This window comes from Chelonoidis abingdonii, chromosome 2, assembly GCF_003597395.2.
Source record: "Chelonoidis abingdonii isolate Lonesome George chromosome 2, CheloAbing_2.0, whole genome shotgun sequence".
Lineage (NCBI taxonomy): Eukaryota > Metazoa > Chordata > Testudines > Testudinidae > Chelonoidis > Chelonoidis abingdonii.
Genome location: NC_133770.1, coordinates 48,632,197 through 48,644,179, shown reverse-complemented (window position 1 = coordinate 48,644,179; position 11,983 = coordinate 48,632,197). Strand labels below are relative to the sequence as shown.

General features: G+C 43.2%; 1 protein-coding gene across 1 annotated transcript in view; it reads left to right on the top strand.

Moving 5' to 3' along the window:
- Nucleotides 1-11,983, top strand: part of CYP51A1 (cytochrome P450 family 51 subfamily A member 1) — a 40,221-nt gene continuing 28,238 nt past the window's right edge. Inside the window, exons 1-3 of the mRNA XM_032798104.2 lie at nucleotides 1-243; nucleotides 1,910-2,008; nucleotides 6,279-6,455. Coding sequence (XP_032653995.1) covers nucleotides 91-243; nucleotides 1,910-2,008; nucleotides 6,279-6,455 — 429 coding nt within the window. The 5' untranslated portion in view covers nucleotides 1-90. The remainder of the gene's footprint in view (nucleotides 244-1,909; nucleotides 2,009-6,278; nucleotides 6,456-11,983) is intronic.

The following is an 11,983-nucleotide window of genomic DNA, read 5'->3' as shown; positions in this document are numbered from 1 at the left end:
TGTCTAGCGCCTGCCCCCGGGGTGGGAGGCGAGGCACAGCGCGGCAGAGGTCCCATTACCTGTGACTGCTCACCCGGCAGCTGGGGCGGGATGCCGAGCCTGCTGGATGTTGGCGGGTTCATGCTGGAGCGGGTGGCCACGGGCAGCCCCCTCTCCATGGTGCTGGTTGCCGCTGCCTTCGTACTGAGTCTGGGCTACCTGCTGCAGCTGGGTTTCTGGAGCCAGCCGCGGCCCGGCCAGGGGGTAGGTCCCGGCGCGAAGAAGAGGGGCCGGTAGGGTGGGGGCTGAGATGGCGAGGCCGGGAGGAGGTGTGGGGGAGGCTTTCTGTGGTCGTGGGGACCTCGGCTGTGGGAGGGGCCGCTGCCCCAGTGGCGGGGTGGGGGGCAGAGGAAGAGGACGCCCGTGTTACCTTGCTCGGAGGGGGCTGCTCAGCGAAACCCGCGCAGCGTTAAGGGGGTATCTGAGAAGAGCCTGATGCCCTCAGCAGCCTACCCTCGCCCCCAATCCACCTAGCCCTGTGGTGCGGGGGGGACGCCTTGGAGCCCAAAGCCTCGGGTCGCACTTAACGATTTTATGTCTGGAGAAACTTGTATGTGCCCCTTCTGGGCAAAGAGCTGCCCCCAGGGAAGAGCTGGCAGGGTCAGACTGTACGGAGAAGGATTTGTGAAGGAGTTTTGTATTTGGCTTTGTTTCCGGAGAGTCACAAGCTGCACACCCTCTGGAACAGTTCCATTGGATGGGGCACTGCCCTACCTATTGCACAGAAGAAAGGTTTCTTTGCCTCCAAGTAGGCCTGACTTTTTGGAACAAGCTTTTTAAAATGTGCTTACATGCATGGCCGTCCTTAGGATTTATGGGTCTGTATGCGGTATTATTAAACTGGTGCCCCTATGTCTGACTTTCTCTTAGCAACACAAACATAAGCTTACAGTATTGGAAAACTTGCCACGTGCAGTTTATTAAGAACAGCTTAATTGTGCCACCTTCACCCCCAACCTCTGCATAGTGCTGCCTTCACCCTAGCACCTGCACTTCTTGCCTACCTGTGCCCCAACCCCAGCCCTGCCAGTGTGACCTGCCACACCATCCCCCTGCCTAGTACCTCCTTATGCCCAGCAACTCCCATGCCCAGTGACCCCTCATCCAGAGATCTCCACCACAGATTCCTATGCCCAGCAATCTCCCATCCACAGACCCCTGCCCAGTGACCCGCTCACTGTCCCTCTCCCCCCCGCCACCCAGCACCCCATAGTCCTTAGGGAATTTGGCACCAGAAAATTAAATTCTGTGCACAATATTTTAAAATTCTAAAAATTTTGTCAATAAATAAATGTGGAGTCTCCAGCATGTCAGTGGCAAGCATAGGCCACTGCCTGTGTGTAGGTGGGAGATCATGCTGCAGCCTTCCCTCCCCTCCAGGGAAGCATTTTACATGATGGCTGGGATGTCAGCCATGACCCAAAATCCTTTTGAATGATAAAAAAAGAAATAGCTGATACTAATGGCTGAGTACAGCCCTCATCCAGGCCCTTGCCTGTCATGGCTCCGGGCTGTCAACTCCCAAATGGCCTTTCATTCTCCCTAAAATAGTCTCATTGCAGCCTTATCTGTTATACAGCACACTTCATATCTTTCCATTTACCATATCTTTCTAATCTAGTCTCTTTAACCCGTCTCCAGAAGTATGTATTTGAATCTTTCCTATCTTTAGATCTTTGGTTAATAATAATCTCTTATCCAAAGCTCTAGGTGCCATAACATGAGTAATGTAATGATTATTTATCCATATACATTCTCGGCCAGTGTGAGTTGTTTAATCCAATTATTCACATAATAAGTCAGCAGTCCTAATACAGTACTTAATTCTTTTTTGAAGCAATCTAAATGTTAAATGAATATTCTCTTGCAGAAATACCCACCTTATATTTCATCTAATATCCCTTTTCTTGGACATGCAGTAGCATTTGGAAAAAATCCTATTGAATTTTTAGAAAATGCGTATGAAAAGGTGAGTCTTGCCTAATGAGTGGTTGAGTGTACCTAGGATATTCTTATTTGTTCTGCTACTTCCTGTGTTCCCAGAACCTATTTAGAATTTGAATAAATTTGAATCTCCTTGGAATGAAATGTTTACACGTTGTCTGCTAGAGTTCAATGTACCATACAACCTTGATAGTGTGGGTATGTAATGTAGTAATACCTCATTCTGTGGGCAAGTTAATGATAAAAAGGTAAGGGAGATGTCATTTGATTAATAAAAATCTACAGAATCATAATTTCAGTGTCATCTTTTGTGGTGGGGCAGGTTAGACTTGGTGCCCCCTGTTCCCAGCTTCAAGTCCTCTGGTTGGTGGAAAATGTGTTGATGCAGTTTCTTTGGAATTGGGTCAAGCTGGCTATCGTTCAAAAGCCTTTTCTTCCACAAACACGATGATACCAAACATAATAAACCTAGAACAGTTATGTAGATATGCAGATGAGAAAAAATATTTAAAAATTAACATTGTGAATTATACTTTGACATAGGGATGCATTGCTTACATAAAAAAGACATTGCTCCTTGGTAATTCTAGGTAAGTTGGCCTTGGTATGTAGAACTGAAAACATTCTTTCATCAAAGTCATCATCAGTGTTGTCACGAGGTAGGGCATCATTGCTAGACACGTTGTCACATTGATTCTCATCCACACCACACTTGGACACCTAGGTACAAGACAGGCTACTGGTCAAACATTTGTAAAGTGGTAGGTATCTGGTCTTTTCACATGAACATTTGATTAACTAAATGATGGATTCAGGAGCACATGGTATATTGCACAAAACTGATGTGATCAGTTCATCCTCCAAGACCATACATGCCTGATAGGGAAGTGTAGTTTTGGATTTGCTCAGTCATCCCATCCCACTACATTATAATTTGCCTTCTTAATAACAGGTTGTGACATACCAGGATACAGTCCAGACTAATGGACTGTATCACTCTGTCCCTTGGGGTGATCTTTAAAATGTTCTGCTCCTGTAGCTTCCCTGCCTGGGGTGCTCACAAACAGTACTTCTGGGAGAATTCTGCATCACTGTGTGCAATGCAGAATTTGGGCAGAATTAATGTTCTGTGCAGAATTTCATTTTTTCCTGCAGAATTGGTGCTGCAGAGCTGCTGGCTGCCACCAGAGACCTCTGGAGCCCAGAGAGCCTGACTCCCCAGCTTGCAAATAGAGGACACTGCCAGGGGAGGGGGAGCTGAAGGGTTCCAGGCAACTGCAGTTTCCAGCATGCCCTGGAGGTGTGCGGGAAACTCTGGAAGCCAGCATCATGTTGTTTCTGCCTCTCTATTCCTGGGCTCTGGGGAAGTAGGGAGAGCAGGTGTCTGGCCCTGCAGCTGGGCTCTGGGGGCATAGGGAGTGTAGGTGTCTGGGCCAGGGGGCACCCTGCAACTGGGTTCTGGGAAGGAGGGAGTGTTGGTGTCTGGCCCTGCAGCTGGGCTCTTAGAAGGAGCCAGACATGCACTCCTCCAGCACCTACCAACTGTATGCCCCCCTCCAGCTCCTACTTCCCCTGGCAGTGTCCTCTATTTGGGAATCTCTGTATAGTAGCCTGAGAGAACAGGGCAAAAACACAAATTCCCCTCAAGATGTGCTCAGCTGACGTGTGATGCACCCAGACCAAGGTTCTCATGAAAACATAACAGAGAAACAGGAACTGGGTTGTCATAGGTGATTCTCTACTCCTGGCAGAATATTTTTTGTTGTCTTTATTGTTAAAGACCTACTTGCTGACAGGCATTTTGAAATAAATTACCAAAATAATTGAAACTGGGATGACTGTATTTTTATTTTGACAAATATGCAGAAGTTTATTAACTACAAAGAGAGATTTTAAGTGAGTCCAAGTAATGAGACATAAGTCAGCAATGATTACAAGAAAAATAAAGATAAAATGTTTACTAATACTTAGCAAGCTACATTAGATTCAAAGCAAGTTCTCACTACATTCTTCAGCAAATTACTGACCAAACTCTCAGGTCAGAATTCCTCCCCCAGGCCTATGCTGCTTCCTTTGTCCTTCAGATGCCATGACTATGAGGGGCAGAGAGAGAAAGAGGGTGTCTCCCCTTTCTTTTTATAGTCCTCTCCCTGCTTTAAGAAGCATTTTCAGCTAGGAGTATGGTGACAGGCAGTTTATGTGGGTGGGAACTCTATATTTCTTTGTTAAGATGTAGATTTTTCACCCAAGCCCTCTTTCCTGCCAGAGAATAGCCACTTACCAGGTAGTGGCTCATTGGCCTTGTTTACACATAGCTAAGGCACCAGCTTGCTATTTGCGACAAACTTTTTGGTCATTCCCTAGACTTGGATCATGTATTAACACCATAGAATGGAATTTTATAACTTTACATACAACGTTGCCATACATATTTTACCAGGATAGTAATGACCAGCAAATTACGTGTTTTTAAATGACACCTCACAAGACATACTTTGTGCAAAGATAATTACAAAAGCAGACACAGAAGTACGTTCTGTCACACAGGTATAAATGCACCTTTTATCAGTGGCAATTTTTATCTGCTTTTTGGAAAACATCCACCAGTGTAACTCTGCCACGTGTCGTAACGTTGATTTGTAAACATTTTTGTCGAATATGTATCTACATAATTGTTCTAGGTTTGTCATGTTTGGTACCATTGTGTTCTTGGGTTGAGCTGGGTATCATTTCTCTCTTTTCCAATGACACTGTATTATCAACTTTTCCGCCAGCTGGAGGACTTGGAGCTGCAGAGGCAAGGGGCAGTGAGTCCTTACCTCCCAAGCTGCAGAGGATGACACCACTGAAATTGTGATACTGTAGATTTTTATGAATCAAATGACATGTCCCTTTCCTTTCTGTCATTAGTTTGCCACTGGAATTCCACATGCTCTCAGGCAATGACTGAAACAGAGTCATATCCCTGGATTTCAATTGTGGATGTGACCTGATTTCAAAGAAGTGTACATATAGTTGAGGGAAGCCTGCCAGTGGATTCAGTAGTTACCCGATGAGCTATTTGAATTACTTACCTTAACATTTGTTGGTACTACTCAGGCTGTCTTTCTCAGTCTCTTCCTTGCTGATAATCTTGGGTCCTGTTAAGAGGTCAGCATATGGCTGGGCCACTACCCTGACTACTTGAAGAATTTGAGTGTCTGTTTTATAAACTATAAATAACTGGGCGTTCAGTATCATTTCATTTTTTCCCTGGGCTAGTAAAAATCTGATCGTATACTCGTAGTGTCTGAACTATGTCAGAAGAAGGCTCAATGGTTAGACTTTCTGGAACCACAGGCTTGACTCGTGGTACTATTGATTTCATGCTTGTGAAATGGACAAACTTAATATGCACATCACTTCAGTGGGGATTTGGTCAAAGAAAACCTTAAAAGTAGAGTTGGTTGTGTTTTATTGAAAAGTACAGGCTTCTTTAAACCCCAAAATTCTCATGAAAGTGATTTGGGTTTAAAATTTCAGCAAATGATCCAACTTGCTCTATACCGTGATTTCCAGACTATATGTCCTTGGGTTGGGAGCCTGAAAGCCCTGACAGATCCAACTGAAGCTTGGGCTCTCAGGACTTAATCTCCATGGCAGGGAGCCTGGAAGCCCAGATTCTCGTGGGGGAATAGCTTTTGATTTCTGAAGCAAGGAGCCTGGAAATCCTGGTGGTTCTCAAAGGTTCCAGGCTCTCTGCTGTGGAAGTCTCTACCTCTCTATGTCCAAGTTCCCTCACTGTTTCTGTGGTTTCACATATTCCTGTTTTAAAGAAGGTCTTTCCCCTGTTGTGTAAACCCCCCCTGCACAGATGAAAATGGAAACTGATTCATTAGACACAAAATGCAACCAAGTAAACAGGAAAAACACAAATCCTTTATTTATAATCTTGGATATTACCTCATAAATATATTTGGGAAAATCAGATTTAAGTTTGATTTAAGGTATTCATGTCTCATTAAGTGATTTTTAGTCACTTCTTGTAAGAGTAGGGGCTTGTGCTTATTTCCTTTGGTCAAACTTCTCCTCTCTTACCTCTCCTCTTCTTCCCCAATGTGCCGTGCAAACTATGCATCAGTTGTCTAGCTGGCTGCTTTTCTCCTTTCCCACCCCAGAGGTGGCTGCACTCCAGTTGTATTGTGAGGTTATAGAGTTGAAGCAATTAAAATCTGAAAGGTTCTACATAAGGATATATTTTTTTTAATGTTCCAGATTCTCATTATTTTAAATTAACTTGTCCTTTTCCCCCTCAGTATGGGCCTGTGTTTAGCTTCACTATGGTGGGCAAGACGTTTACCTACCTACTGGGTAGCGACGCTGCTGCTCTAATATTCAACAGTAAAAATGAAGACCTGAATGCAGAGGATGTATACTCTCGACTGACCACACCAGTCTTTGGCAAGGGAGTTGCTTATGATGTACCTAACCCCGTATGTATTTAGAGTACAAAGTCATTTAAACATCTAGTGTGCAGATCAAATCCTGACAAGGTTTCCATGAGCTGTTTGGCCTATGGGGATTGACAATATCAGTGAAATTCTGGTAGAGTGGTTTGCCAATACAGTTGCTGATTTTGATTGTTAGGCATGGAGAGACCAAAGACTGAACACATTTAGGCTCTGATACTGTTTTTTATATGGTCATCTACTGGTTTGGACAAAACTCATGGGTTAGACCTTCTTCTCCTTCCACCACAATGGAAAACTAACAGCTTTGTCATCTTTTCTCCTTTGAGCTTATACTTTCTGAGTGCTGCAGCACCTGACTGGCAGTTTACTTTTAACGTAAGAGCACCTTTAGGCTCACTCCTTTCCATGGGAGCTTCAGAGTGAGATTTTTATATAGATAGATAGGTCTATCTATCTATCTCTCTCTCTCATAGAACTGGAAGGGACCCCAAAAGGTCAATTGAGTCTAGCTCCCTGCCTTCACTAGCAGGACCAAGTACTGATTTTGCCCCAGATCCCTAAGTGGCCCCCTCAAGGATTGAACTTACAAGCCTGGGTTTAGCAGGCCAGTCCTCAAACCACTGAGCTATCCTCTTTTCTACCAGGCCTATTTGTACATACAAATGTGAGGCTGTACCACCTCCCCAAGCCACTCTGATAGTCCCTCTCTCTAGTACCAGATCTAAGTGCTTAGTGGGTTGTCTTTACAAAACCTTGCACTTCTGCCCTCACCAGCAGGTGGTATTGAGTCTCCTCAGTGCAGTAGACAGCAAGCAGCATAACCCTTCTGTGTTACCTCTACTTTCTTTGCCTTGTATTCTTGAAGAGGCTGAGACTGGAGAGGAAGGCAGCAGACCTTCCTCCCTGACTATGGGAGGATGGAGGACTGCACAAGGTGAAAACTGAGAGTTTGAGGATGATAGTTATGTAATGTGCTGCTATGAATGAAAAGAGAAAGTTAGAACCATGTGGTCTTCAGAATCCGTTCATTCTTGAAGAGCTAGATAAACAAAGGCTGACTGGCTCCGATAATTTTAATCAAACCTGTAGGTGGCTGTATATTTGCCATGCTGAAAGTAGCAAGGTGGAATACTTTTGCAGATTGCCCACAAGTTAATTTCAGAATGGACCAAGAACATAGAACTTGCTGCCTGATGAAATAAGTGTTTGTTTGCTAACCTCACTATTCAGAGCTAAATGCTAAACTCCTGTCTTCAACCAAACTGTCCAATACTATCCACATTCTAAGATGCACTTTTAAAAACCCATAAGCTGTTGTCTTGGTGGCTGGGAAGGATAAGTGAGTGTTTGTGTGGGTGTGTTTTTCTTTGCTTTTTGGAACCTATGAGGCTCTCTGGGAAGACGCAATGAGTTGAATGGGTAGATAGAAGTGTAGACAGAATATTGACTTAATGACTACCAAATGTTGACCTGAAGAGGTTTGCCGAGGAGTTGCTCCAAATATGAAAGTAAACTGCAGTGGCACTTGAATTTCTTTCTAGATAATAACATTCAATTGCTGAAGCTTTTGCACGTGGAAAAAGATTAAAAAGCTTTAATGACAATTTAATGGCACAATGTTCATGTTCAGAGAGCAGTAAGAACAGGATTTAAGTGTATCCTAGAATGCAGTTCCACACATTTGCCAGTTTCCATTCACGAGAGAAGAATCTAGACTTGCTCTTGAAAATATAGCAGAAGCTTATGTTATCAGGAACTCACTTCCATCAATAGTTCAACTACCAACCAAGATTTTAGTTTTCAGTATTTTGTTCTTTATGTACAGTAATTTTGTAAAATTAAGATAAAATTCCCCACTACTAGTGACAGTGACGTGAGTTGAAAACCTCCCAGCATTTATAATTTAGCTAAAAGTTCAATAACATGAATTTCCAAATTAAGTCATAGTATTTGATTTAGGTTTTTTAATATTACTTGCTCTGTCTGGCTTCATTCCCAAAATAGGAAGTAGCAGTAAGAGCCTGAAATAGAATGACATAAGAAAGCTTCAGCTGGTATAGAGTACAGCGGCCCATCTGCTTGGAAATAATCCCAGTACTCTGCTTTTCAAGATAGGCCCTTCTTGAGGGGTTGCTTCTTACTCAGACCATAATTTTCAGCTACCTTACACCAGTGCTATGAAACTTGGTCTGTGTGATACTTGTTAACGTGGATAGAACTGTCAAAAGAGCTAGACTCAGACTTTGGAACTTAAACTCACAATGTATAAGAATGACCATTGATTGTGCTTTCAGAACTAAATGCAAAACCCATTCCTTTGATTAAGCTTCCTCATATGCTACATGAAAATTAAGTGAGGAAGGAGCTTGCCAGTTTTTATGCCACTGCAGGTGAAGAAGGGAGGGAGAGTTTTTTTTTTTTTTTTTTTTTTTTTTTTTTTTTTTTGTGTGAGGTGCTGTAAGCAAGGTCTGGCCTGTCTCCCAAGGTCTATGAGAGTCCAGTCCACACAGGACGTCCACTTTCTGGACACCACAGTGTTAATACATGATGGTCACATAAACACCACCCTATACTGGAAACCTACTGACCGCTATACTTACCTACATGCTTCCAGCTTTCATCCAGACCACATCACATGATCCATACAGCCAAGCTCTAAGATACAACCGCATTTGCTCCAATCCCTCAGACAGTGACAAACACCTACAGAATCTCTATCAAGTGTTCTTAAAACTGCAATACCCACCTGGTGAAATGAAGAAACAGATTTACAGAGCCAGAAGGGTACCGAGAAGTCACCTACTACAAGATAGGCCCAACAAAGAAAGTAGCAGAACGCCACTAGCTGTCACCTACAGCCCCCAACTAAAACTTCTCCAGCACATCATCCAGGACCTACAACCTATCCTGAGGGACGATCCCTCACTCTCACAGACCTTGAGAGACAGGCCAGTCTTTGCTTGCAGACAGCCCCCACCAGAAGCAAATACTCACCAGCAACCACACAACAAAAACATCAACCCAAGAACGAAACCCTGATGCCAACTCTGTCCACATATCTATTTAAGGGACACCATCATAGGACCTAACCACATCAGCCACACCATCTGGAGCTCATTCACCTGCACGTCTACCAATTTGATACATGTGCCAGTAATGCCCCTCTGCCATGTACATTGGCCAAACAGGACAGTCTCTACGCAAAAGAATAAATGGACACAAATCTCACATCAGGAATTGACATTCAGAAACCAGTAGGAGAACACTTCAGTCTCTCTGCTCACTTAATAACAGACCTCAAAGTGGCAATTCTTCAACAAAAAACTTCAAAAACAGACTCCAGTCTGAAGCTGCAGAACTGAAATTACAGTAACTCCTCACTTAAAGTCGTCCCGATTAATGTTGTTTTGTTGTTACATTAATGATCAATTAGGGAATGTGCTCGTTTAAAGCTGTGCAGGGCTCCCTTATAACGTTGTTTGGCACCCCCCTGCTTTGTCCACTGCTTGCAGGAAGAGCAGCCCGTTGGAGCTAGCTGGTGGGGGCTTGGAACCAGGGTGGACTGGCAGCCCCCCATCAGCTCCCCATTTCCCCTAAGTTCCCTGTACAGCAGCCACCCAGCAGTTTACCAATTGCCGGTAGTTCAGCTGTCCCTCCCCCCACTGCCATGTGCTGCTCCTGCGCTCTGTCTTGGAGCTGCTCCCCGAGTCTCCTGCTTGCTGTGAGGGGGTGAGGGGAAGAAGGGGGCTAATGTCAGTAATGAACCCCATTTACTTCATCTCCATAGAGCAGGGGACACACACAACAGGGCTCGGGACTGGAGGGAGCTTCCTGGCAGCAGCTGCATCTCAGCTTGTTGATTATCTTAACAAGGCAATATACTTAAGAGTGGGGTCAGCCTCCTTTAAGGGGAAATGTGCATCTCTACATACACACACACACACACACACACACACACACACGGTGTGTGTCTCTGTCTGCCATGCTGTCTCCCCTCTCTCCATTCATGCTATCTTGTAGAGTGTGATGCTACATTAACAACGAGTTAACCCTCGAGGGCTCAGCCAACTGCTAGTTCATCATGTAGCAGTAGAGCATTCCCTGGGAAATATCCCACCCTCTGACTTCCCCACCTCAACAAGGCTTCACAATCATCACTGCTGTGTACAGTATTAAATTGTTTAAAACTTGTGTGTGTAATAAATAATACACACACTTTTGTCTGGCAAAAAAAAAAAATTCCTTGGAACTTTAACCCCCCTATTTACATTAATTCTTATGGGGAAATTGGATTCGCTTAACATCGTTTCGCTTAAAGTTGCATTTTTCAGGAACATAACTACAACGTTAAGTGAAGAGTTACTGTAATTTGCACACTAGATGCCATCAGATTAGGCCTGAATAAAGACTTGGAGTGGTTGGGTCATTACAAAACCTAAACTTAATTTACCCAATACTAATTTCTCCCTACAGTTACTCACATCTTCTTGTCAACTGTCTGTAATTGTCCACTCTCTTACCACTTCAAAAGTTATGTTTCCTCTCTTGGTATCCTGCTGTTAATTGATTTCTTGTTAGACTGACCTAACACTTGGTAAAGCAAACCCCATTCTTTCATGTATTTATACCTGCTCCCATATCTTTTACTTCATATATCTGATGAAGTGAGTTCTAGCCCATGAAAGCTTATGCCCAAATAAATTTGTTAGTCTCTAAGGTGCCACAGGGACTCCTAGTTTTTTTTTATAGACAATGATATTATTACACCTAAGTTTCATCTAAACGTTAATATTCCCTTTTGATCTCTGAATCAATAGAGTATAGTAATGAACAGGAACCATCTGGTTACATGATTAACGTCTAACAAGATGTAAGTAAACACATACAATTAGTATTTACCACTAATTCTGTAACAATACATGTTTCCATTTCAAAGCCCTAGTTTATCTGACATGGCTTTGTTATAAAGATGGCCCTAATTACCATTTAAGTACTCTTGTAATATGGCTTTAAAGTTTGAATTCAGGTCATTTAGCCTGCTAGTTGCTTAACCCTTTCTGGCTCAGTGTTGCAACACTTAGTTAACATTTTCAGATTTAGGTGCCTAAAGTTAGGCACTAAATAAGTGGCCTGATTTTCAAAAGATGCCAAGTATCTGCAGCTCCCACTGAAGTCAATAGGATCTGCAGGTTCTGTTTAGCTATTTGAGTGACTGAAGTTAGGAACTCTATTTAATTCTGAAAATGTTAGCCAAATATAGTGTCAAACTTTAATATAGAATACGATAAATGAGTTCTGCTTTGACTCTAAGAGATTTGCAATTTGTTGCAGTTTGGATATCCTTAAGCATTCTTACTTGAAAACCAAAGCAGCTAAACTTTAATGGTTTATAGTTTAGGGTGTTTAAATTGTGTTTTGTAACTTGTAAAGAGTGTGTAGTAGATTTTAGAGTCCTAATCTTGATTTCAGTTTACTTTCATTTCTAGAAGGTTCTCTCTGTCCATGGTCAGGGCCAGCTTTAGGCCAATTCAACCAATTCTCCCGAATCG